Source organism: Barbus barbus (assembly GCF_936440315.1).
Source record: "Barbus barbus genome assembly, chromosome: 22".
Lineage (NCBI taxonomy): Eukaryota > Metazoa > Chordata > Actinopteri > Cypriniformes > Cyprinidae > Barbus > Barbus barbus.
In genome coordinates this window covers 6,289,085-6,315,504 of record NC_136750.1, presented here as the reverse complement: position 1 = coordinate 6,315,504, position 26,420 = coordinate 6,289,085, and the positions used below count along the sequence as shown (strand labels likewise).

General features: G+C 36.5%; 2 protein-coding genes across 8 annotated transcripts in view; one reads left to right on the top strand and one right to left on the bottom strand.

The window, feature by feature from the left end:
- Positions 1–215: 215 nt before the first annotated feature.
- On the top strand, positions 216–9,832 carry LOC306888325 (progesterone receptor-like). The gene is made up of 8 exons (XM_079446541.1): positions 216–1,075; positions 1,912–2,021; positions 2,819–2,935; positions 3,573–3,878; positions 4,157–4,301; positions 5,951–6,081; positions 6,620–6,777; positions 8,180–9,832. The coding sequence occupies exons 1-8, from the start codon at positions 315–317 to the stop codon at positions 8,333–8,335; spliced, it is 1,884 nt and encodes a 627-aa protein (XP_079302667.1). The 5' UTR covers positions 216–314; the 3' UTR covers positions 8,336–9,832.
- A 3,401-nt stretch (positions 9,833–13,233) lies between these two features.
- LOC306888430 (rho GTPase-activating protein 42-like) overlaps positions 13,234–26,420 on the bottom strand; it is a 125,340-nt gene continuing 112,153 nt past the window's right edge. For 4 of the 7 annotated variants that reach the window (XM_079446723.1, XM_079446724.1, XM_079446727.1 and 1 more), the window contains 8 exons: positions 26,269–26,374; positions 25,695–25,854; positions 23,583–23,733; positions 22,843–23,256; positions 21,806–21,965; positions 18,424–18,486; positions 18,214–18,293; positions 13,234–15,927 (listed from right to left, as the gene is read on the bottom strand). In XM_079446723.1, coding sequence (XP_079302849.1) covers positions 15,839–15,927; positions 18,214–18,293; positions 18,424–18,486; positions 21,806–21,965; positions 22,843–23,256; positions 23,583–23,733; positions 25,695–25,854; positions 26,269–26,374 — 1,223 coding nt within the window. In that variant the 3' untranslated portion in view covers positions 13,234–15,838. The remainder of the gene's footprint in view (positions 15,928–18,213; positions 18,294–18,423; positions 18,487–21,805; positions 21,966–22,842; positions 23,257–23,582; positions 23,734–25,694; positions 25,855–26,268; positions 26,375–26,420) is intronic. The other 3 variants (XM_079446725.1, XM_079446726.1, XM_079446729.1) reach the window with 1 other exon arrangement.

Below are 26,420 nucleotides of genomic sequence, written 5' to 3'. Positions count from 1 at the left end.
ATATATATATACACACACACAACAGGCAGCACAGTTCAATGGCACGTTGTGAAGATAGGAAGTTTAATTTCTAAGGTAACATTAAATATCATATTAAATATATATATATATATATCATGTATACTGTTATAAATGTTGTGAAATAAATATTCTAATTAATAAAGGAACTTGGTTTTTATTATTATTTAATACGTCGTAGGGACACTTTTGTACAGCCTCTTACCACAAGGAGGAATACAGAGAAGGTTATGCGCCACAGATCACAACATCCAACCAAACAGTGAGGACGCATCTTGCCGGCCAGATTTGTGAAAATGGAAACGAAAACTAACAGCAGAATGGACACTGTGAACACTCCTCTCGCTGATTCCCCGGAGATGAGGACTGGAATAAGTAGTTTAATGGAAAAATTTACGGTCGAGAGTTTTGGGCACGGCAGGTCCGTGCGTAATTTTGGAGAAACGGGGTCTTTACGCAGCAGCGCGCCTGGATCAAGCAGCGACGCTTTGGATCCGCTCTCTTTCCTTGACTTGCCTCTTAGTACCAAAACGTATTCTGACCACATGGATGAATTTCTGAAACTCGAAAGCGGACAGTGGAGCGCAAAAGCGCTTCTGCCCAAGGAAACAGGTGCTTCGGAGAGTGCGTTTATCAAAGATGAGAATGAGCAGTCTCTCATTATGGAACCACCCAACACTGATTTCGACCTCGGCTTAAACATCAGCGCCTTGGAAAGCTGCTATGACCCAGCCGAAAAGAAACAGCAGTCTTCAGCTTTGCTCTCATCTCAAGCTGCCCAACAGGTAGTTGTGGATAGTTCCTCTAACTTTCAGTTAGACATGAATCAATCTACATTAGTTTTGCCACCTCCGAGAAGAGTATTGCCTTCTCTCGGTAGAGGTATGTTGAATTTCGATGGAGCGAGCGCAGCTACCATGATGTCCAAAACGGACATTTCCAAATGGGTTTCGGACTTTCCGTTCTGGTATCCAACCCCTAATGAAGAGCGCGCTGGATACTCTTCACCAGATGGGCTCATCTCGCGCTCACAGACAATCTACACGGCATTGCCAGGGTAAGACTATGTCATGTATGTTGTGCCTCATTAAGAATTACATTTAAGCAAAATTAAGCTGAATTGTCGGAATTTAAAGTAGAAGAATTAAAATTATGTGTGTAGTTTTCATTTAATCATATTCCTGTGCATAATGGAACAACTTCTATATTGTAGCCCCACTGTCTTCAAAATGGAACCTAATGGGAACCAAATGTGTTCTTGCCCAATGCCCATGTTTTCTTTGTTCTCCTGGACCAAATTTGGCACCATGGTTGTGGCCAGTTCATTGTGAATTCCTCTTATGAACTGAATGGTAACTGATTAAAAATAATGAGTTACAACCTCTAAAAGTTATTTTTTTACTGTGTATAAGTAAGTAGTTCTTCTAAGTAGATTTTATATATATATATATATACAAAAAGAAAAAGTGGTGAGCCAGAACCAAATTCTTTCCAGGAGCTGGATTGAGCACATGTAGTTGTGCACTGAATGAGCTAACCATTAAAAATCACTTGATCAGAAAGCCAGAGGTCAGAACATATTGTACAGTGACCCTATTTGGTCAGTTGTAGAACCATTAGAAATATGTGTGTGAGAGAGAGAGACATTGCTAACGGTAGATCATTGAGCTAGCAATGCCATGGTCATTGGTTCAATTCACAGGAAAAGCAAGAACTGATAAAATGTACATGTGTACCTTGAATGCAATGCAAATCGCTTTGGATAAAAGTGTCTGACAAATGCTTAAATGTAAAATATCAGCAGATTTACAACCATTTGGTCCAAATAAGTGTTTGAGCCATAGGTATTTAAGATGTGCTATCAATAGAATACTGTGTCTTGCTTATATTCAGGGTTCCATCTCAAAGACTGTGTGTTATATGTGGAGACGAGGCTTCAGGTTGTCACTATGGAGTTCTTACCTGTGGAAGCTGCAAGGTGTTTTTCAAGAGAGCTGTTGAGGGTGAGCAACATTGTGCTAAACTATTGTAATATTCCTGTCAAAATGTAATAATCTATCTTGAAGACCCCATGAACTTTGCAGACTGTAGTTTTCCTCTTATGTTGATGTATTTCGAAAACAGGAAATTTACCAAACAGGAAGTCTGAGCGGGACGTTTTAAGGGCTAGCCAATAGGCTTCAGTTACCTCACAGCCATAAGCATGATTCGCTCCTGGCTAGAAGATGATCTTGGGGGTGGGACAATCTCATTTTAGAGAGCATTTGTTTGGGCAAAAACTGGCATTTTCCTACCAGACCAAGGCTATTTATTTATTTTATTTTTTTTAAATGTGCACACATGCTAAATGTTAGTTTTCCAAATTTAAGGAACACACTAGCATATAGTAAATGGCCTGAAAGCAAACAAAATATGTGGATTACAATCTGTAAAACATAAATTGTGATTGAATAGGGTTTTTTTCTCCTTTTTTTAATGTTTTGTAAAGTGTTCTTGCACACAGAAACTTCTTATATCATTTTTCAGTGTATGTGAGTCATGGTGTATACTGGTCCAAATAATAATAACTGTCTTCTGGGACACTATGTTCACCATGTTCTTTTTCTGCCTTGTTATTCTTCTTATCACTGAGGACAGATATGTAAGAGCCACTATGTCTGACCATGGCCATGTCACAATGACCTGTCAGCCTTGCTTCAAACCAATTCAATCTGCACCTTTCTCTCACTCTTTCCCTCCCCTCACTGTACTCTCCAAATCATCCATCCAGATTTATGTTTTATTTTTTTGTCTCGTCTAGGTCACCATAACTACCTGTGTGCTGGACGGAACGACTGTATTGTTGATAAAATCAGGAGGAAAAACTGCCCTTCATGTCGTCTTAGAAAGTGCTACCAGGCAGGGATGATGCTTGGAGGTATCTTTCATGTGACTCATGTTTTGTACATATTAGGTTTTGTATTTATATATTAAATATATACTTTTTTTCAAGCTTCTTGGACTTAATAGACTTTAATGGAAGGTCATACTTTAAGATTGTTGAGTATTTAAGAAGTTGAATACTTTCCAAAGGCCAGTATCAAGGTTCCATTTGTTAACATTAGTTAAGTATAGTAGTTACACTCTAAACAAATGCTGAGTTAAATACAACCCAGTGCTGGGTAAATATTGGACAGAACACTTGTTGGGTTGTTTTCAACCAACAGTTGGGTTAAATGTTTAACCCAACCTTCTGAAACAACCCAATCACTGGGTTTGTCCATAATTTACCCAGCGCTGGGTTGTATTTAACCCAGCATTTTATTGTAAAGTATATGAAAGTAGTGTAAAATAAATGAAAGTTCATTTAAAATCCTTTTTTCACCCTTGTGTTGTTCTAAACCCAAATGACTTTCTTCAGTGAAACACAAAAGAAGACGTTTAGCACAATGTCCGAGTTGCTTGTTTAAAGACTCACAACATTTAATTAGTGTTCTACTGTGCAGTAGCATATCGAATAAAAGTGACAAGATGATCAAGATGGCCTCTCATTACAGTACATTTGTGTGTTTCAGGCCGTAAGATGAAGCGATTTGCGGGTTTGAAGGTCATGGGGTTGAATCCATCGCTGATGTTCCAGGGTCCGTTGTGCCTGCGGGCTGATGGTCAAACTGTGTCCTCCCTGCCCTGTGTGCCAGCGATCCGTGAGCTGCAGCTGTCTCCGCAGATGATCAGCATTCTGGAGAGCATTGAGCCACAGGTGGTTTACTCTGGCTACGACAGCTCACAACCAGAGCTTCCCCATCTTCTCCTCAACAGTCTCAACAGACTCTGCGAGAGGCAGCTGCTCTGGATTGTCAGATGGTCCAAGTCTCTTCCAGGTAGCGCTCTTACAATCAGCCTAATAAAAATCTTTATTCTTTAATGGAATCTACAATTCTGGTTCTGTGAAGAACCTTTACCTGTAGCATATCAAATACCATTGCACAAAAGGTCCTTTCTAATGGAAAAATGTTCTTCAGATTAATAAAATGTTCTTCACAAAAGAACAATTTTTCTTCTTTGTATGAACTGTTCACTGGTTATTTGGGGAACCAAAAATTGTTCTTGAGTTCAAAGGCTTTACTAAAGATTTTTGTTGTACTTCTGTGTATAACAGGTTTTCGCAATTTGCACATCAATGACCAGATGACGTTAATCCAGTATTCTTGGATGGGTTTAATGTTGTTCTCGCTGGGTTGGAGAACCTTTCAGAATGTTACCACTGATTACTTGTACTTTGCACCCGATCTCGTCTTGAACCAGTAAGTAACAATAAAGACAATTGAATTAAAATCTTTTGAAGAGTGAAGGCCCCTGGTATACTTTGAGCAAAATTGATAAACAACATAATTTCGAAACAAAATCAGGCCAAAACAAAGTTTGCTTAGGATTTCATAACAGCTTGCCAAAGCAAAATTTATGGAAAAGTTTGCACCTACTGGTAAACCCTGTTGAAGAACCATTGGTCTATTACATAATTGTAATTTCAACTGAAAGCAAAACTGACTCTATTTTTTCATGTTTTTATGGTAAATATGCTTGCACTCAAACAATTGTACTGTAAGTGATATATAAGTGCTATAAATATATGTGACCTGACTTGATTTGACTAGAGTACTGAATTGCAGAGCTGGAGCAAACATATCCACTTCGCTATGATCAGATGCTTTCTTAAATGCTTTAATGTTTTCTCACGTTTTCAATTATTTGTTTATTGTGCTCTTAAGAGAATAGTTCACGGCACATATTTGCTTGCTAACAGTATACCACAGCTCAGGTATTTCAAACTTCCAAGCAAAGAACGAAAAATAACTTGCTGTGAGTAAATCAGGGGCTTTATTTACCTATTTTGTTCCTTATTTCTGGAAAGTGTCTGGCAATTACAATCGCTAATAGCTACATTCAGTTAAAGGGTTAGTTCACCCAAAATGAAAATTCTGTCATTAATAACTCACCGTCATGTTATTCCAAATCTGTAAGACCTTCGTTCATCTTCGGAACACAAATTAAGATATTTGATCAAATCTGAGAGCTCTCTGACCCTCCGTAGACTGCAATGCAACTGCAATGTTCCCAGGTCAAGAAACGTTGCAAGGACATCTGTAAAATAGTCCGTGTGACATCAGGCGTTCAACCATAATTTTACGAAGCTATCCACCTTTTTCAATGCGGAAGTAAGCCTATGGGTGAGACTTCCGGTTCATTAGCCATTATAGATAAACAACGAGAAGAATAACAGCGTGCAGTAAACAGTAAAACTGTTTGCACCAGTGTGTTCATAATTAAGATAATACATTCAAATAATACCGTAAGACAGCTAAAAATAGCTGGACGCGGATGAGACCAGAAGCTAGACCCATATAATTTATAAATGGCCGCGCCTATTTTTACGGCAAGAAAAAGGTGGATACAATAAAACAATAACATAATTTATTCAACAATTTTTCTCCCCGAGTTACCATCTTCCACCATTTTGGAGAGTATCCCAGAACATAATCAACGTAATCAACGCTGTTTACATTCAGCATGTTTGCCCTTTCTACTGAATGTAAATAGCGCTCATTATGTTGATTGCGTTCTGGGGTACTCTCCACAATGGCGGAAACACTGATGTCACATGGACGGTTTTACTGATGCCCATACTATGTTTCTGTACCTGGGAACATTGCAGTTGCATTGTTGTCTACGGAGGGTCAGAGAGCTCTCAGATTCAATCAATAAATATTGTGTTCCGAAGATGAACGAAGGTCTTACGGGTTTGGAACGACATGAGGGTGAGTAATTAATGACAGAATTTAAATTTTTGGGTGAACTAACCCTTTTAACAGTTGTATATACTGTATATGCGGTGAAGAACAGACACTGAGGTGTGCATATACTGAGTACTCTCATAGAACTGTTTAAATTTTAGAGATCAGATGAGGAGGTCTCCGATCTACGACTTGTGCATGGCTATGCAGTTTGTTCCACAGGAATTTGCCAACTTGCAAGTGACCAAGGAAGAGTTTCTGTGCATGAAGGCTTTGATGCTCCTCAACACTGGTAATAAATCCTCTCTGACCTACAAAACTCTTTCTGACTGATCCTCTACAGGTCAGACCAGTGTTCCAGAAAGGAATATTAACAATCTGGACAATTACAAACCAGTGGCTCCATGCCAGTCTGGATTGACAGAGATATGTATTTGGCAAACTGTGAGACTTTGAAAAGTCCAACTAAGTTTCAATTCCAAGCTAACAATTTTCAAATAACAACAGTAATGTCAAAGCAGTCTTCCAATTGAGCTGACTACAACATTACTTTACTGATATAATTTTTTCAATCGACAATATAAGTAACTGTGTAACTAAGTTAAAAAGTAATATCAAAGCTGCTGAAAGCTGTTTTTAGATGGTAAACCTCATTCTGTAAAACTGGCAATGCAGGATGCGGTCACTGAAGATATTTTTTTACTGTTTACAGAGTTGTTGTCTCCTCAGTGATTTATAGGAGGGACATTTAATTTATCTGTAACACTAATGCTGTGGTAAACTCTTAGCAGTGGTGTATCGGTAATGATTTAACGATGTATTTGTGACAGTTCCTCTGGAAGGCTTGAAGAGTCAAACACAGTTTGATGAAATGAGACAGAGCTACATCTGTGAGTTGACGAAAGCCATCCAGCTGAAGGAGAAAGGAGTGATGGCCAGCTCACAGAGATTCTACCACCTGACCAAACTCATGGACTCCATGCACGAGGTACAGCACGAATAAAAACAAACAAAGAAATGCTTGAGAGTTTAAAGGATAAAAAAACCCTTTTGAACAGGTAGCTGCTGAACTTCAAGTTCAAGTATAAAAGCATTGCAACACAATGAAATTTAAGGCCTGTTCACACCAAGAATAGTCTCGCATAGCCAGACCTTCAGACTGACGGCTGAAGGTCTGGAATAGATGGCAGCTTTCATTGGCTAAGGCCCGCCCATGATGCTGTTTGACCGACTTGTCAAACAACCAATCACAGTTCGTTTCGTTCAGCGTCCCGTTTCGGGGTGTGTAAATGTCGCCACAATAATAGACAGGTGTGTAAAACTCTCGGACGTATTTTAAAGATTCTATGCCGCGAACTTTAAATATTTCACATACTTTTGAAAATCCAGCTTTTATTTTATCCTGATAAGCGCTCGTCGTCACAGTTGTAAACATGACAGCTTTCTTCTTTTGTGAGGGGGTTTGACGTCACGGCATCTTTGTTTCCAGGCGGAACGTTAAAGAACGCGTGAAATCCTGTATAATCTAACCAATCCGATGAAGACTTCGAAACTCCTATAGTGTTTCCAGATAAGTGTGGCATATGCATCAGACGTTTAGCCAACAGTCTGTGGGCGTGACGTCTGAGGCTGAGACTACACTATAACTACACTATAAAAAGAAATGCTGGGGACCTATTGCCACAACTTAAATAAATGCATGGTTGCAAGTTAAAAATTGTAATTTACTGAGTTAAAGTTGCAGTCCGTAACTTATTTTGGTTAAAAATTATCCAAAATCAATATTTGATCAAGTACACAACCAGCCAGCAAAGTTGATTTTTAAGAATCAACTTGAATACATTGTGCATGTACATTTAAGTTCCTCTAATGTAACGGTTGCACTTTATTTTACAGTACTTGTACTTACAGTATTAGTTACCTAAGAAAGTACTGGTAACTACATTTTTTTAAGCCAAACCATTTGTTTTTAGAGCCTATAAACATAACGATAAGAAATAACTATATTAGCATCCACACCAACGCAGGACAATAATCTGTTCATTATGAGAGCTTGATACAAACAGTAAACAGTATGTTGTTTGCTGCTTTCAATGCACAAGCTCTTTAATGTCAGGTGGATTCTGATTGGCCTTTAACGGTTAATAAACCTTTCTTGGCATGAACAACCCTTTAATCTGTTGTTTTAGAACACATTGTAATAAGCTGTGTGATGTCAATGTGAAAAATACATGAAGTGAATAGTTTGTCATGTATCTAATCTTTCATATGAAATGGGTCACATCACTAATGAAGCGGCGTTATTCACGTCATCACTTGTAAGATATCAGAATGCAAAAAAAGAATGATAGGGGAACCTGAAATGTGATGTTGATTTTATCTTTGTGTAGATTGTAAAGAAGGTCAATCTCTACTGTCTGAGCACTTACATCCAGGCGGACGCCATGAAGGTGGAGTTTCCAGAGATGATGTCAGAGGTCATTGCGTCACAGCTGCCGAAAGTGCTGGCGGGAATGGTCAGACCCCTCATGTTTCACAACAAGTGATCCAGACAGGACGCTTGGGTCTGTGCTGATTTACATCTCTCATATATGTGTACCACATCTAAATAACATAGACATGCATCTTTACATATACAATCATCCCCTTATAATAGTCACAAGTTCTGATCAAAATGTGGTAGTTAAAAATCCCACATTTTTTAATGTGGAGAGAGAACTAGAATCTGAAGACAACATGTAATCATGCTGTATTATTAAACCTGCTATTGCCTTTTACAAAACATTACAATCTTACATGAGATGTTTTTGAATATTTTCATGATAAACACACAGAATATAACTTAGACGGTCTTAAAATGTGCTAAAAATGTGGTGTGGATTTTTACAAGTTCATTTTCATGTTTCAAATGAATCTTATTTTCAGGAAACGTGTCTGAGTGTGATGAAAAGGAAATGCTTATCTGTCTCACTCTGATAATTGTCAAGTGGACAATTTCCATGGTCAGATTTCATGAACGCCCAGTGCCAGGCACCTTTGATTGTACTTACATTAACACAGTATCTGCTCACATTATGTCAAATGAAAAGTACATATGAAGTATCTAATAATAATAAAATAATAAAAAAAAAAACTGTTTGCTTATAATAACAATGTTTGAAAGACAAAGAGCTCAATTGTACATCGGCTCAGCCATCGCTGTATAATTAATGGATCACTGTATAATTTGATCCAGTCTGATGTTTATATTTAAAGCAGAATATTAAATGTTTTATCAGAAGGCAAGCCCAGGTGAAAAACAAGTGCACTTCCATAATGTTCTTAAAGTGCTCAATTTTCGCGCACTAATTTTGTACTTAATATACTAAAAATTATTATTTTAGATGATACGTTTATCTTAAGAAGTAATAGTGTACTCAACTGTGCTATTCTGAGACACCATGAATATGAACTAAAATGCACTTTAACATACAATCTCTGTATTTAAAAAAATATTTATTTAGTTACCACTTCCCTTACGAAAAAGTAGTTTATTCAAATGTGCTATTAGTATACTTCTTTTAAGCTAAAAATAGGAAAGTATACTGTTTACTTATGTACTTCTCAGAAATATACTTAAAACGACATTTAAGTATACTTGACTTATACTTGTCTAAATATATTTGAGCTATACTTGTGCTTCTAGAATCTGTGTTTTCACTGTTATATGGTAGTACACATCTTCTGGACAGAATTTCCAAAAAACCACAAGTGAAGAAGAAAAAGAAACAACAGATGCTTCCACATGTCATCTGGCATAAAACAGCATCAAAACTGTGTAACGTTATGGAATAAAATGTCACCAATAAAGAAGTAATAATGACTTTCAAGCTTTGGGGTGTTGATCGACTCCATCTACGTTTTGATTATCATTCTGAATCCAATTCATAGTCTTTTTTCAGCTTTTTGTTCAAAATGTTGTTTATTTCTTTATTTATCAAACTTACCCACATTCAAGTGTTTCAAAAAAGAATGCATGAAGCTAGAATAAATTGTTTTTGTTTACAAGCGGATACCCTGTTCTTTCTTTGAATGCTTTGTATGTTCAGATATTCATATGACAATATATTAATACCTAAATAGGGACATAGTAGTATACTTAAAGTATAATGTAAAGTTAACTTAAAGAAAACTTACTAGTATACGTGTAGTATAAAGCTACTCAACAAGTAGTTTACTGAGAGTATACTTCAAAGTGTACTAAAAATGCTACTGCAAGTATTTAATTAGTAAACTATCAGTATACATATTAGTTCACTTCTAGTATAGTTGCAGTACAAGCTAAAAACTTTGATGTAAACTAGTTGTGTACTCAAAGTATACTACTGTTATACTTAAAGTATGCTTAAAAGTATACTTTTATACTAGAAAGTGGGCCAATTTACTCCCAATGAGTCTTGAAATAGTACACTTACAAGTATACTACTAGTACACTGATATTTGTATACTTACAACATAAAGTATACTTAAAAATATACTTTACTTCAGTATACTTAAAATAAACTTGAGGTATACTACTTGTTGTTAAGGGTTGTAGTACACTTTAGTGTTCTAGTGTATGAAAGATGGTTCAAGTGTACTACAAGTGGTAACTAAATACATTAATTACATTGTCATTTATCCAAAGCGACTTACAAATGAGGACAATGGAAGCAATCAAAATCAACAAAAGAGCAATGCCATGCAAGTGCTATAACAACTATATTCAACCAGATAAGGCCCACAACCAATTTGCTATCAGGGAAGTCTCAGGTAGCTTAACGCAGTACACGTAGCAAGTTTTTTTATTATATAATAAATAATAAAAAAATACAGGATAGAAAAACAATAGAGCAAGCTAGTGTAAGAGGCCTTTTTTTTGCTTTTGTTAACTGTATAATAGATAAAAAGAAACCAAATAGAATACAAAAAGATTAGAAAAGCTAGTGCGCGTTTTTTTTTTAAGAATAGAATTTGAATAGAGAGTGCTAGAGATAGAGGGTCAAATAAAGATGGAAGAGATGTGTTAATAGCCGATTCTTGAAGAATGACTCAGCTGCTTGGATTGAGTTGGGCAGGTCATTCCACCAGGAGGGAACATTTAATTTAAAAGTCTGTGAAAGTGATTTTGTGTCTCTTTGGGATGGCACAATAAAGCGACGTTCACTTGCAGAACACAAGCTTCTAGAGGGCACATAAGTCTGAAGTAATGAATTTAGGTAAAGGGGTGCAGAGCCAGTGGTGGTTTTGTAGGAAAACATTAAAGGGGTCATTTGACGTTGGTAAATGGTTAGAGAGTCGGGGAAGTCGTGGCCTAATGGTTAGAGAGTAGGACTCGTAATCCAAAGGTTGCAGGTTTGAGTCTCAGGTCCGGCAGGGGGAGTGAATAACCAGCGCTCTCTGCACCCTCAATACACGACTGAGGTTCCCTTGAGCAAGGCACCGAACCCTCAACTGCTCCCCGAGCGCCGCAGCATAAATGGCTGCCCACTGCTCTGGGTGTGTGCACTTTGGATGGGTCAAATGCAGAGCATGAATTCTGAGTATGGGTAACCATACTTGGCCGTATGTCACTTCACTTTAAAAAGAAAATTATTTGGTGTAATGTAATGTGTTTATGCGGTTTAAGGTAAAAAAAACAACATTATTTTCCACATACATTAGTACACAGTACATTATTGTTGCTCCTCTATGGCCCACCTTTCTGAAATGCGCTGATTTTTACAAAGCTCATCGTTCTGAGAAGCGAGGCATGCTCTGAATGGCCAGCTATCCAGTGCGTTGTGATTGGCCGAATATGTTACGCCCCTCACTGTATTGTGATGCCGTGTCCCGGCGCGACTACACAAAAACAATTAAACCCATTATAAACTAGGAATTTGTTGCATCCAGTGGGGACATAATTACTGAGTATAATGACTCATGCGGTCTTTTTACGCGTAAAGTTGCATCTCGCCGCGGAAACATTACTATGTCTGCATTTGTGATCGGAGAAACGGCAAACAACAAGCACTACTCTACAATGCTCAAAACTTGCGTTTGAATCGTCAGTGGCAAATTCTTTAAAATAAGAAAACTTACTTACAGGCTGTGAGTCAGAAGCGCCAGACTGTCCTTGCAAAGTTGGAATTGCCCCACTTTATAGAAACAGCCTTTGTGCACAGCTGGCATTGTAGGCTACTCTTCCAGCTTCAGGAAATAGTCCTCCAATAAAATGTACTGCACAAACTCGAATATTTAGGGAAAGGAAAGGGAAGTGGTGTGTGGCCAAGTATGGTGACCCATACTCGGAATCTGTGCTCTGCATTTAACCCATCCAAGTAGTGAACATACACCTGGAGCAGTGGGCAGCCAATGCTGCAGCGCCCAGGGAGCAGTTGGGGGTTCGGTGCCTTGCTCAAGGGTCTCACCTCAGTCGTGGTATTGAGGGTGGAGAGAGTGTTGGTTATTCACTCCCCCACCTACAATCCCTGCCAGACCTGAGACTCAAACCCACGACCTTCAGGTTACAAGTCCAACTCTCTATCCATTAGGCCACGACCGCCCCATTTAGGTTGAACTGTTGTGGAACAGTGTTGTAAATACAACTTAACCACTGATTTCTAGTTGTGTCCTCTTTTGGAAGCCCAAACAAAGTACTTTCGCTTTCACAACGAAACACAGCATCTCCAGGACATGGCGCCGGCGGCAGCAACAACACTACAGCGAGAATAATAGTTCCGCCTTCTTTCACTGAGTATACTTTTGGGTGGTGTTTTGCAAATCTTCCCACACCGTGACGTAGACATGTGGGGGCGTGTTTGAATGAGGCGTTTTAGGGGGGCGTGGTCGAGTCTTAACTTTTATAAAGAATATCTCTTTGGTTTTGAGACTTTAGTCTTTGCAACTTCAGGGATCTTATCTATGGACAAACAGCTTGTAACACTCCAAAGAGAAAGGAAACTTGAAAGCGCATCATATGACCCCTTTAGTGCCAAATGAAATATTTTTTTGTTTTAAACAGAGATAGTATGTTAAAAGTGTACACTTAGATGACCTTAAGTTTTTCTTAAGTAGTACTAAAGAATAATTTTTAGTATATTAAGTACAAAATTAGTGCTCGAAAATAGAGCACTTTAAGTACATTATGGAAGTGCACTTTGTTTTCACCTAGGAGAGCATAAATTTAGAAAAATAAATATGTCATTTCCTCCCTGTGACCTTGATGGTTTAGCTGAAGGGAGTATCGGGCCAACATCAGGAGTCAAGGGCACGGAGCATTCTCATGTATTTAAATGGGAAAGAACACTGGGATCTTGGCAATTGCCTCCTTTCCAAATACTTCTGATGCCGTTTCTCCTCAGATCTCCACCGGAACAAAGTTACTGATTTCTGAGATTTATTTCTGATGATTGAACTTTTCTTAAATAGAAGACAAGAAGTGGATCTCATTTTATAAACAAATTTATTGACAGAACAAAAATGAATTAAGAAGAAAAATATACGATTTACAAAATAATCATCCATATACATAAACTTCTATCATCTAAATTTTTATCTTCATAATACAAGTTTGGAATATTTCATTACGGAGACAATAAGACGACCGGAACGTACCTTATTGGTGTTGTTGACACGGACATGGTGTCATTTTAAACTTGTATAACCTGAACATCACGTTGTTTTTCAAAGCACTTTTTGATTTTTATTACTTCATACACAAAAAAAGCGCAAAACTCTGTCAAAATCTGATTTCTTGATTTGATATTTTACAATAGTGATTTTATCATTTTAAAATACAAAGGAAAAAGTATGAATAACTAATAAGCCAATAAGTGTTCATCTGCTGCCATTTACGGGTTATAATGGTGATTTGATATTTTGTTTAATTAAGTGTTTGTTCACGATAGTACATTTTGGTCACCCCACTGAAAATAACATTCAAATTGGATCGTTTAGGAGCTTTAAAATGCTGGAAACAGTTGTGTGAAATGCTTGTAAGACATTGGAAATTGCAATGTACAATGAAGATGTTACAGCAACAATATTTCAGTCATTCTTGAGACATGGGACAAAACACGTCCAGCAATTGTAACTGATTGTGTGTATTTTTTTTTACTTGATAGCAGCGTCAGACAGGCTTTGGTCAGTTTTATAGTTTAAACCCTAATGTTAAATATTTCCTGTCTCACAACCATGATATGTCAACACCATCTTCCAATTTCTGAGGAAATTATTTGAAATATTTAGATTCTCCTGAAGCGGGTTCCATTAGCATCTAGCATCAATAGAAAAAAAAAACTAAATTACTACATTAACTCCATTTGTTTTGTGAAAGAAATGCCAAATTTGTCACCACCATAAGATTTTGTGTTCCAATGATATATCAAAATACTTAAATGTGACTCTTGAATAAAAGCTTCATAAACAATAACATACTCACTGTTTGATGTGTTTGTTTTAATACAGTAATTGATCGATTCAATGTATTTAATAGTTAAAAAGGTCAGGTTTTTGTCACCACTGTCAGATGAATATTTAGTTAATATTTCATTATTTTATATTTGTTGTGAAATTATTGGTCACATGTGAAAATGTAATCTGTAACATGAGAATGTGTTTTGAAATGTTAAAAAAACACGTTGAATGCTGTTAAAGATAAAGTTGAAATTATATAACACAGTCCAAGGTAAAAAGCAGATTTTGTTAAAAAAAGAGAAAAGTTTGAAGGTTGTATCAAAGCATAGTTCAGTAGCTTAGTACATATAAGATACATAAATATAGTTTCTTTTGTCTGAGTACAAGGTTTTATTTTTTTTCAATTTTGCACCCGTTTTTTTCCCACTTCTCAAGAATGACTGATTTGTAAAGACTGCATTTTACTTGACATTCTGCAGTAACCTGGATGCTAAACTGAGGCATGATCCACTGTTATCTCATGCTCTAAACCACAGATTTCCAAACTTTCAGGATTAGGAATGTGCAGGCTATAGGAAAATATCAAGACATTTAAATTATAAATAACTGGAACACTTAGTTGTGTTCCACTAATGTGACTGAATAATGCAGTCTTCCAAGGTTGCTGATATTTCAGCGCAAAACTGGAACATTTCACTGTCCACCAAACATTTATGCTTAAATGGCTGATTTCAGTACTGCATGTAGAATTCTATTTGTCAATACCATACATTTTTAATAATTTTTACTTTCAATACACATTTTAATAACAGAATAACGTGATGCATATGAATATTATAACTGAAAATATGTAAATATATATTTTGGTCTCTTTTATGTCAGCAGCACTCAAGCTGCATAACTAAACCTGATGATCATGTTCTCCAGCATGATTTAAAGATGTTCCAAAGAGCATCTTAAGCTTCAGTGTTAAGCTGGAAATCTGACCACATGGTAAAAGTCGCGATTTTCTTGAAAACTTAAACGTAATTGATTAGTCACAGCAGAAATGCATTTTGTTAAAGTTTCTGTTTAAAATGTTCAGAATCCTAAAAATGTGGTTTCAGACTTTTGAACATTAATGACAGTAAAAGTAAGTACATTCATGATGAAATAAACCACACACACAGCAGAGTTTGGGTACTGCTGACTTAAGTTAAACATGACAGTGATTCACAGCTCAAATATTTACTGCTGAGGTTTAATATTCTTATCCTTTTAGCTGATATTTCTTAACAAAATTACAGTATTCTACCACATATTAGACCTAAAAGGACCATTTAGTGCAGTCCATCGCACCTCCTGATCTCAGTGTATGTGTCTGTGAATTTGTGTATCTAGACTCAAACAGCACATGATGTCAATTTCAAACGCTTTGGAACCCATTTGTATAGATTATTACAGCTGCGATTCAGACATTAATCACCCTTGTGCTGCATCATTGAGGTCTGTGTACCGTCCATGATCTCTTAATATTCAATGCCATATGAATGTCACAGTCCACTTACACATCCGTCAACAATTGACATATATTTAAAGCCCTTGATCTAAAGTTGATGTTGCCATGGATACCATGAAATGCTTGGCCCCTCCTGTCAGAGGAACACCACGTAATTGTCAGGAACGAGGCCTGTTTTGCCCTCAAACGTTGCCTGGAGCCAGCCCGGTTCCACTGAAGGATACACTACACAGAGGAAAATGAGAACGTTTACAGAGGTGAAGACTTGATAGGTAAAATCTATATTATCAGTACTCATACTTAAGTATTAAAATAAACTGGGACACAACAATGGATATGTGGCCTAAGACCATTTTTGAAAGAGTTTTGGGACAGATGACATCATTGGGTCAACAGAGCTTACCTATGTTGATCTTGTACACGTCTTGTATATTTAGCAAAATTAAATAAATTATTCAGTATTAAATTGAATGTTGTTTGCTGATTTGATGTTACCAATAATGTCTTAGTTGTTGAAGCGTTTATTAATTAGAAATTACAAATCAATCAGTAAGCTTAGAAAATTCCAGAAAAATATTGTTTCTAAATAATTTCCATCAATTACTGACTATATTTGAGCAATATCCCAAGCAGCAGTGCGATATGGCTGTTTATCAGCACAGCTGGGATTCAGCTGTAGGCACAAAGCCACAGTTGGTGTTTGTGATGGTGATTTTAGTTGCATTATTCTGTGCCAAGACACTTTATGAGTGAGCCAGCAATAAAGACTTTTATACTGAAACAGACTGAAACAGGTTTGTAAACAAGGAAGTTATTTTTACTTTCACCAACATCTTGTAAGATGCAGGCAACAAATGCACTGAGCAGCTCTGTCATCGGAAATCACCCTTAACAGATGAAAGGATAGTACGACAAAGATTTAGCTTTCCTTTGTGGACATTCAATCTAATGATTTATTGTGAATATGAGATTGAACTGAAGAATGAATGCTGTATCAGGTGCAGATAATCATGTAATCATAATCCTGTGATCTTTTAATACAGTAAGCTTTTAATGAAGCATGCGAATATAAAAGTGTTAAGCTTTCTTTCTCTTGTGCCTATGGCCGAATCACAGCCGTGCTGATATACAGCCATATTGCACTACTACTCGTGTGATATTGCACATATATATGGAGGGAGAGAGAAAGAAAACTTAACACTTTTATATTTATTTAAATTAATAATTCAATTAATTTAAATGAATTCATATTAAGTTGAATGTTGTTTGCTGATTTGATGTTACCAAAACATTATGACATACAGTAGCATGAATAGCATTAATGTCTTAATCTTAGAAGCATGACTAAAACTTAATTTAACTTCATTTTTTTCATGGCACAAAAACACATAGTCAAAAATAAAATGTCACTGGTTTGATGGGGTCAGTAAAATTGTAGGCAAAACAAGCAAATATCCTTATTGTTGAGCCCACAAACCCTAAGCATTAAATTTGGCATTTACCTGGATGTCATCCCACATGTTAAGTACAGACTTGAATGCTACCTTAAATCATCTGGTTTACTGAGGTGTGCTATTATTTAATATATAATATTATATACTGTATAAGTCATGTGATCAGACGTTTGATTTTGATACGTTGACAATTTAACCTCATATCAGACAAACACAGCATGTGTATAAGTCCTAAACAAACTTGAAACACTGGAGCTATCATGTTTAAAGTGATTTGTTTGGCCATAATCTTCACAAAACAATGGTAATCTCAGGAAAGGGGGGGCATCAATGAACCACATATGCAGAGTTTTAATTAATGAAGGTTCAAATCAGGTCAGGTTTTCTCTGATAAATAACCCCCATAAATGCTTTCAAAGGACATCACAAATGACTCTGTAATGACGCATTTCAACATACTCTGATCTATCAAAGCATCTGTTTAGGCTGTAAAGCATTAGGCATATGAGACTACCAAATAAAGAGGTTTTAAATCGCTTTTTATAAGCAAAGCTCTCAAAAGTCAACATGGTGAGAAGGTTGATGGGTAAGAGGAGGTTTATGTTGTGCTAAGTGTTTGCTGAGCTTTAGAGAGGGGAAGACGCTGCCTTCACCAGGTTACTGTGACCTGTTGCCATGCCCTGGTGCCCAGCCAAGTTTGTTCCTTTGTGGAAAATACATCCAGCTGTATAATCCCAGTCCTGACATGTACGGAGAACAACAGCAGATGGTCATTCCACAGAGCAGGAATGCATTATTTTCTATCAATATTAGTGCCTATCAGTGCGCATCAGTCCAGTCATAGCTCATTCTCTTTTTGAGATTTGTAACCGTCACTGCAAGTCATAAAAGACGTACATATTTTAACTTCCCTCAAAACACATTCCCAAAACAGCAGTACACCGATTTGGTGTCATATTCATGGCCAGAACTGCTCCATGTTTCTTAGTATTTATGGCAGCCACAGATCATTCAAAGGTCATTCATAGATAGATAGATGATAGATAGATAGACTCACCGTTGGAGAAGTGAGCCCCCTGTGGGAAGCTCAGCTCATTGCTGTGTTCTGCTTCACATGAAAATATGGCTTTGGCATCTCTGTGGATTAAAATTAGAAATGATTTACGCATGTGCTCATACACTGTTTTATTATTTATTATTTTTTATGACGTTTGCCATCAAATATATTTGAAACAGTGATGTTTTTATGGGCCGTGTCCATTGGTACCTTCCCAAGGGAGGAGGTTTTACAGCTGATGGGTTCTCAAAAAGCAGCGCTCTGGCAGCCACCCTGGAACATACAACCATACCAAATGTTAGGGTAGTCAACTTCATGATCACAAGAATTAGGCTGAATAAACAAACCATTTTCAGCTAAAGCAGGTACTGTAAATACAATTTGACCCTTGCATTTACAGTAAAAAAACATTGGTGTAAGCCAAAATCCTACATTTATCACTGGTAAATTTACAGTAAGGATATATGCATAGTTATATAGACGTGAGCATCATATTTGATTCATGTACACTTTATAACTTTTAAAGTAACATACAAATTCACAGGCCAAACATGTTTTCAAATCAACATGTTTCAAACACTTGTGGCTGTACATCTTATATAAGCAAATAAAAGTGTTTTTGAATCGAGTCCTCTTAAGTGAGTTGTGATGTTTCTTTTTTTTCTGTCATGACAAGTAAAATTATATATCCTTCCCTGCAGAGAGTATAAAAACCAGCGCTGGGTCACATCAACCCTTTCAGCAGCGTAATTAAAACTCCTGCCAACAAAGAACAACTGCCATCAATCTCCATTCAGCAGCTTCCTCTCCAAGCCAGCAACTTCACTACAAAATACCGTAATGCACGATGTTTCCTCACTATGCACACTGAATAATGTTTTTACATTCCACATGATGTAGTGTTTTAAAAGCTAACAATAATTTGAATGTACATCTAACCACAGATGTACATTCTGTGATTCTCATGATTATTTCTGAACTATAAATCAACTACACGGAGATAACAAAAATACAAATACAATTATATACACATATATATATATATATATATATATACACACACAGAGTGGTGGACAGAATTATTTACACCCTTGATAAATGTGAACAAAAAAGCCTGAAAAAATTAATCTGCATCATTAATCCTTTAGATCTTTTATTAAAAACATTCACAAAAATGTAACCTTTCATTGAACTAAAACAATTGAAAATGAGGAAATCTCATTATGAAAGAAATGTTTTTCTCAAATACACATTGGACACAATTATTGACACCCCTAGAAATTATTATGGGTTAAATATCTTTGAAGTATATTCCCATGCATATTTACAATTTTGAGTACTCCAGGGGGATTAGGAACATAAAATTATCCAGCCATGGCATCCTGTTTCACAGGAATATAAATAGGAGAAAAAATGAGACAATGAGAAATACCAAATAATATATTTCTGATGTGCAGCAAAAGATAATTGAGCTTCACAAATTAGTGAAGTGGCTTTAAGAAAAAAGCTAGAGCAGTGAAAATTCCCATTTCCACCATCAGGGCAATAATTAAGAATTTCCAATCAACAGAAAATGTTACAAATCTGCCTGGACGAGGACATGTGTCTATATCGTCCTAATGCACGGTGAGAAGGAGAGTTTGAGTGGCTAAAGACTGTCCAAGGACCACAGCTGGAGAGTTGCAGAAAATAGTTGAGTCTCGGGGTCAGAAAACCTTAAAAAAAATAATTGTCAAACAGCACCTACATCACCACATGTTGTTCGGGAGGGTTTCAGGAAAAAATCTCCTAGCTCATCCAAAAACAAACTCCAGCATATTCAGTTATCAGACATGACTGGAACTTCAAATGGGACTGGCTTCTATGGTCAGATGAAACTAAAAAATGAGCTTTTTAGCAGCAAACACTCAAGATGGGTTTGGTGAACACAGGGATAAAAAATTACCCCATGTGTACAATGAAATATACTGCTGTATTTTTAATGTTGTGGGCCTATATTTCTGCTGGAGCTCCTGGACATCTTGTTTAGACACATGGCATCATGGATTCTATCAAATACCAACAGATAAAAAAATCAATAAGTGACTGACTCTGTTAGAAATCTTATAATGGGCCATGTTTGGATCTTCCAACCGTACAATAATCCAAACACAAACCTCAAAAACAACTCAAAAATGGGTCACTGAGCACAAAACCAAGCTTCTGCTGGCCATTCCAGTCCTCTGACCAGACCCCTGTAGAAAATGAGAGAGGTGAACTGAAGAGAAGTCATGGAGCTGTGAACCTGAAGGATCTGGAGTGATTCTGGATGAATGAATGGTCTCTGATCTCTTGTCCGGTGTTCTCTAACCTCATCAGGCATTATAGGAGAACATTTCAAGCTGTTAAACTGGTAAACAGAGGTTTCAAAAAGTAATGAATAAAAGGATGCTGTTAATTGTGGCCAATGTGTATTAGAGAAAAACATTTATTTCATACTGATATTTTCCCCCATTTTAAATTCTTATTCCTCAAATGAAAGGTTAGATTTTTGTGATTTTCTTTTATAAAAGATTAAAAGGATTCACAATGCAGATTAATTTTCACAGCCTTCTTTGATCATATTTACCAAGGGTGCCAATAATTCTGACCACCACTGTATATACAGTATATATATATATATATATATATATATATATATATATATATATATATATATATATATATATATATATATATATATATATATATATATATATATATATATTACTTCTGCCTGTCAAATCAATTTCCTCAAAAGTTTATTCTTCAAAAGTGTTCCATTTGTTAACCTTAACTAACAATGCAAAATGCTAAATTATTAAATTAAATTATTATTACTGTTAATATTATTTAATGGACCTGATTATTTAGCATGGACTAACAATGAACAGTTGTATTTTTTTATTAGATAACATTAACTAAGATGAATAAATACTGTAAAAAAAAATTACTGCTCATTGTGAGTTCATATTAATAGCAAGATAATGTTAATTGCAAGATAAACTTGCAATTCTGACTTTTTTCTTTGAATTGTGAGTTTTTATCTCACAATTGAGACTTTTTTCTCAGAATTTCATTTTTATTTTGCAATTCTGGCTTTTTTACACACAATTGTGAGTTATAAAGAAAATTGTGAGATATAAACTCATAGTAAATAGTATTTTTTCCCTCAGAATTGGACTTTATGAGAAAAGAAGTCAGAATTGCAAGATATAAACTTGCAATTACGAGAAAAAAACTCAAAATTGCGAGTAACTCTTTAAGACAAAATTTCTGATTTTATCACTCGCAATTGTGAGTTTATATCATGCAATTCTGAGGAAAAAAGGTCAGAATTAGATTTTAAGAACTTTATCTTCATCCTCAAATGTTGACTGCAATCTGTCATTGAAGTTTTGATTGGCTCACAGGGTAGACATTGTTCCCCAACATATCAAATTTTTTTCTTCTAACAAAACTGGACGACTTTTTATCTGAGAATGAGTACTAGAGGAACAGACAGAGCTGGATTTTCATCAAATGTCAGCTTCAGCATCAGTGGGTTGGATACTGATTAGAGAGTTTCACTTACACTGATCCTGGTCTCTGATAGCCGTTGGTAGAGCTGTTGTTGTCCAGCTTTCGGCGCAGGATCGTTTTAGGTGGCAGATCATGGTAGGCTGTGGATCTGATGCCATCTTTATGCACTACACATGCTAGATTCTGTACAGACCCCACACAGCTCTTACGACCTCCAGACAGCCCAAAACACAAAAGAACAAAATAAGTAAATTGGTTTCTTTTTGTGTAGAGGTTTTAAACCAACATTAAAAATAAAATAATAGAAAAAAAAACAAATTTAATATAACTTTGTAAAGAAAAAAACAAGACATTTTAATATATATATATATATATATATATATATATATATATATATATATATATATATATATATATATATATATATATATATATACACACATACATACATACATATACATATGTGTGACCCTGGACCCAAAAAACAGTCATAAGGGTCAATTTGAGTAACTGAATAAATAAGCTTTCCATTAATGTATGGTTTGTTAGGATAGGACAATATTTGGCCGAGATACAAATTTGAAAATCTGAGGGGGCCAAAATAAAAAAATCTACATATTGAGAATATTGCCTTTAAAGTGGTCCAAATTAAGTCCTTAGCAATGCATATAACTAATCAAAAAATAAGTTTTGATATATTTACAGTAGGAAATGTACTAAATATTTTCATGGAACATGATCTTTATAAGTAACTAATGATTTTTGGCATAAAAGAAAACTCAATAATTTTGACCCATTCAATGTATTGCTAGCTATTGCTACAAATATACCCGTGCTACTTATGACTGGTTTTGTGCTCCAGTGTCACACACACACACGCACACGCACACACACACACACACACACACACACACACACATATATACTTCAAAGGAAGTGTCTCATGCTCAGCAAAGCTGCATTTATTTGCATTTATTTATTTATTTATTTATCATTATTACTGCAAAATGTTTTTACTTTTAAACATAAAAGTAAAAGACAACTTAAACTAAAAACTTTTAACCAGTAATGCATATTACTGGCCCCTACCTTCTGTGATGTTTAAAGATCTTAGAGACGGGGCACTCGAGCGGTTAAGCTGTGCTGATTTGATTCCTACTCCAGAGTGAGGAGCCTTTGTGGGTGCTGGTGAAGATCTGGCAGCTGCTGAGCCTGAGTTCAACCTGCAGGAGTCCTCCAAGTCCACATGGGCTGTGTCCTCTCTGGAGCTGGAGTCTGGACTGCTGGTGCAGGTGGGGCCCTGGGCCTCGCTGGAGGACAGGGAGGAAGGGGTCCGTTGCAGGCCGGGGAAGGGGGGCTTGTCTTTGGGCTTTGGAGAGGAGCAGGTTTTGGAGGAGCTGTTCTGCTCTGAGGAGTGGGAGGAGAGGGAGTCCATGCTGCCGATTGGAGTGCTGCCTGAACTGCTGCTTAACGTGTCACCTGCAGGGGCAGTGTGAACATGTGCTGTGAAGACATATAACAGCTGAAAACTATCTTCAATACATTACATTTCTTAATACAGTCACATCTTGTGAAAATGTCACAATGTCCTGGTCACACTGCACCTCAAAACGAAAAGAAAATAAATATCCAAACCTATGAAGCCTATTTTTTTATATTGTGAATTTTTTTGTGGTAATAAGGCACATTTTCCTCAAAAGTTATCAATACCGCAATGTATTTCAGTGTTTTACTTTTCATTGATTCCATTATTCTCAAAAGTGGTTATAAAGGATGTACTGTCAGCAGTGAATGTGAAATGTGAGGATGACTGGTCTTTTGAGACTCACTGTCCGCGTCTGCCAGGCACATTGAGGGTGTGTAGAGGCTCTTGGGTTTGCGTGGTCCAGATGAGAGGCAGATGGCTCTGTTCCTGCGAGACCCCGGATGAGACTGCGGCTGTGGCAGGGGAACATTAGGGTCCGGCACTTGATGAAATATCTGTGAAGATAGAAATAAAGTAATAATACTAATAATACATTTATACAGCATGGATGCATTAAATTGATTAAAAGTGACAGTGAAGTCTTTTACATTGTTACAAAATATTTGTATTTCAAATAAATGCTGCTCTTTTGAACTTTCTATTCATCAAATAATCCTGGAAGAAAAAAAAGGAGTTTTCACAAAAATAACATTGATAATATAAATATACATACATAAATATACACAAAAATAACATTGATAATTTCACATTCAACATTGATAATATAAAGAAATGTTTCTTGTGCACTAAATCAGCATATTAGAAATTATTTTTGAAGGATCATGTGGTATTGAAACATAAGTAATTATGCTGAAAATTCAAGAATAAATTACATTTTAAAACATATTAGAATAGAAAATAATTATTTTAAATTGATATAATGTTTTTACAATAGATTTCTTTCAAAAGCATGAAAAATTAAAGCTGCAAGCAGCGTTGAAAGGGCCCTCGCACCCGGGCTCACCGCAACCCGGTGGCTTTAGGAAAACAGCGAAGGTCAGCAATATACATTTAAAGTGGTAAACATATGAGGAATATGTTGTTTATATGTGCCAAACTTCCTGCTGCCAGCTGGTGGCGCTATGACTATAACTGAATATTGGCATGTAGATGTCTCCGGGCCAGAACTTTCAATCAAACATGTGAAGTCTGGTGCAGATTAAACATTGTCCCCCGGTTTCAAAGACAAGGTTTAAGCCTAATCCAAGACTAAAATGTAAATCTGAGCTGTTTCAACTGAAAGACACTTGCACTGACTGATCTTAAAATATATCAGTGCCTTTGTTTTGTCTCAAGACGCACACCAGTAATGTTTTTTTTCTAAGTACGTTTATAAAAGTTATTTAAATGTCCTAATTGAACTATGGCCTAATCCTGGTTTAGTCTAAGGCCTGTCTGTGAAACCGGGCCTACATGTTTAAGTTAGTCTAAAGCATGACATATCCTGTTGCCAACAGGTGGTGCTATGATTATAACTGAATATTGGCATATAGATGTCTATGTCTTCAAGCCAGGATTTGATAAAACATTTGAAGTTTGGTGCAGATTGAACTTGGTATGTTTGAGTTAGTGTAAAACATGACATATCCTATTACCAACAGGTGGCGCTATGATTTTAACTGTATATTGGCCTTTAGATGTCTTCAGGCCAAGACTATATGTGAAGTCTAAGGGCAGATTGGACATTGCATGTTTAAGTTAGTGTAAAACAAGTCATTTCCTGCTGCCAACAGGTGCTATGATTATAACAGAATATTGGCCATTCAGATGTGTTCAGGACAGAACTCGTCAAACATGTGAAGTTTGGGGCAGATCGAACATTGTCTGAATTACAACAACTTCCTATTTCATGGCAAAACATCAAAGTTTGTCAAGCCGCCACGGAAACGCCTTTCAACGAGAACGCAAGATCTTCGCAATTTAACGTCACAAAGGGCTTTAGATTACACTGACCAAATTTGGTGTTGATCTGTTTAAATCTCTAGGAGGAGTTCGCTTAAAAACAACGCCTGAAAATGGCAAAAACAGCACAAAACTTGCAGAGAAAATTCAAAACAACAGACTTCCTGTTGGGTTTCGTACATGTATGTGAAACATAGCTCGAGAAGCACTTCATTGACATTTATAGGTGGCGCTATTGAGCAATTTTGCCACGCCCACTTCTGAAACCCATATCAGATGTAAATTTTCGCCACTTCTGGCACGTGTGCAAAGTTTCATGAGTTTTCAAGCATGTTTAGGCTCTCGAAAATACAATTCATTTTGGAGAAGAAGAAGAAGAATCTGAGCAATTCCAATAGGCGAATCCCAAAACTCTGAACAGTAGTCGATATAGACATATACAAATAAAGATACAGTATGAATGTATTATTTCTTACAGGAGTCTGTTTTGTGTATTATCTTTGATTTCACTTGCCTTTTCAAAATTTTCAATGAGAATTTCTACCACGATATTTTGGAATTTGATGTTCATCATGGCGGCAACGGTTTCCTCCTGTGAGCGCATGAGCGTTGGGCCAAAGATCACTCCCAGATTGGACACCGTCATCATATTACTCTCACTGTGAGTGGACACACTGCAGGGACACATGTTCAGTCAAATCCAGGAAACCAATATCACACTTAAAAAAACTTAATTACGACACAAAACCACCTGACACCAACGTAAACTTACATGCAGGACCAGACCAGATTTTGGTGCTTAATGCAACCTTACGCTACCTAGTGGGCAATGCTTTTTTAGCACCAAATTTTAAGTGGTGAAGAACATTGATGAAGTACATCTTGGTCTTGGTTATGCTAGTTAAGAAGTCTTGTGAAGATGCCAGCACCCAAAACATGCTGGTGATCAACTATCTTCACTTTAAATAATTCTACAACATATTAAGACTGAAAAGAAAGTGAGTTTAGGGAGAGAAATGTTCTCATTTTTGAGGAAAGTTTCCTTTCAATAGTAAAAAATCAATATAAATCTACATGCTCAGTCATACTTGAGTAGATGTTTGATTAATATCTCCAGCATCTCTTTGTTTTTGTCAGGTAGTTTATGCACCAGCGCGTGAACTGCACAAACTCTGTAGTTCTGATCATCAGATTCTGAAAGAAAACAGACCAAATATGTCAACACACCATCAAAACAAAC

What these genes read in the sequence shown, in the direction of transcription:
- LOC306888325 (XM_079446541.1), top strand. Translation starts at nt 315, where the DNA reads ATGGAAACGAAAACTAACAGCAGAATGGACACTGTGAACACTCCTCTC. An exon ending in TTTCAAGAGAGCTGTTGAGG is followed by an intron (nt 2,022 to 2,818) that starts GTGAGCAACATT and finishes TGTCTCGTCTAG; the next exon opens with GTCACCATAACTACCTGTGT. An exon ending in ATGGTCCAAGTCTCTTCCAG is followed by an intron (nt 3,879 to 4,156) that starts GTAGCGCTCTTA and finishes TGTGTATAACAG; the next exon opens with GTTTTCGCAATTTGCACATC.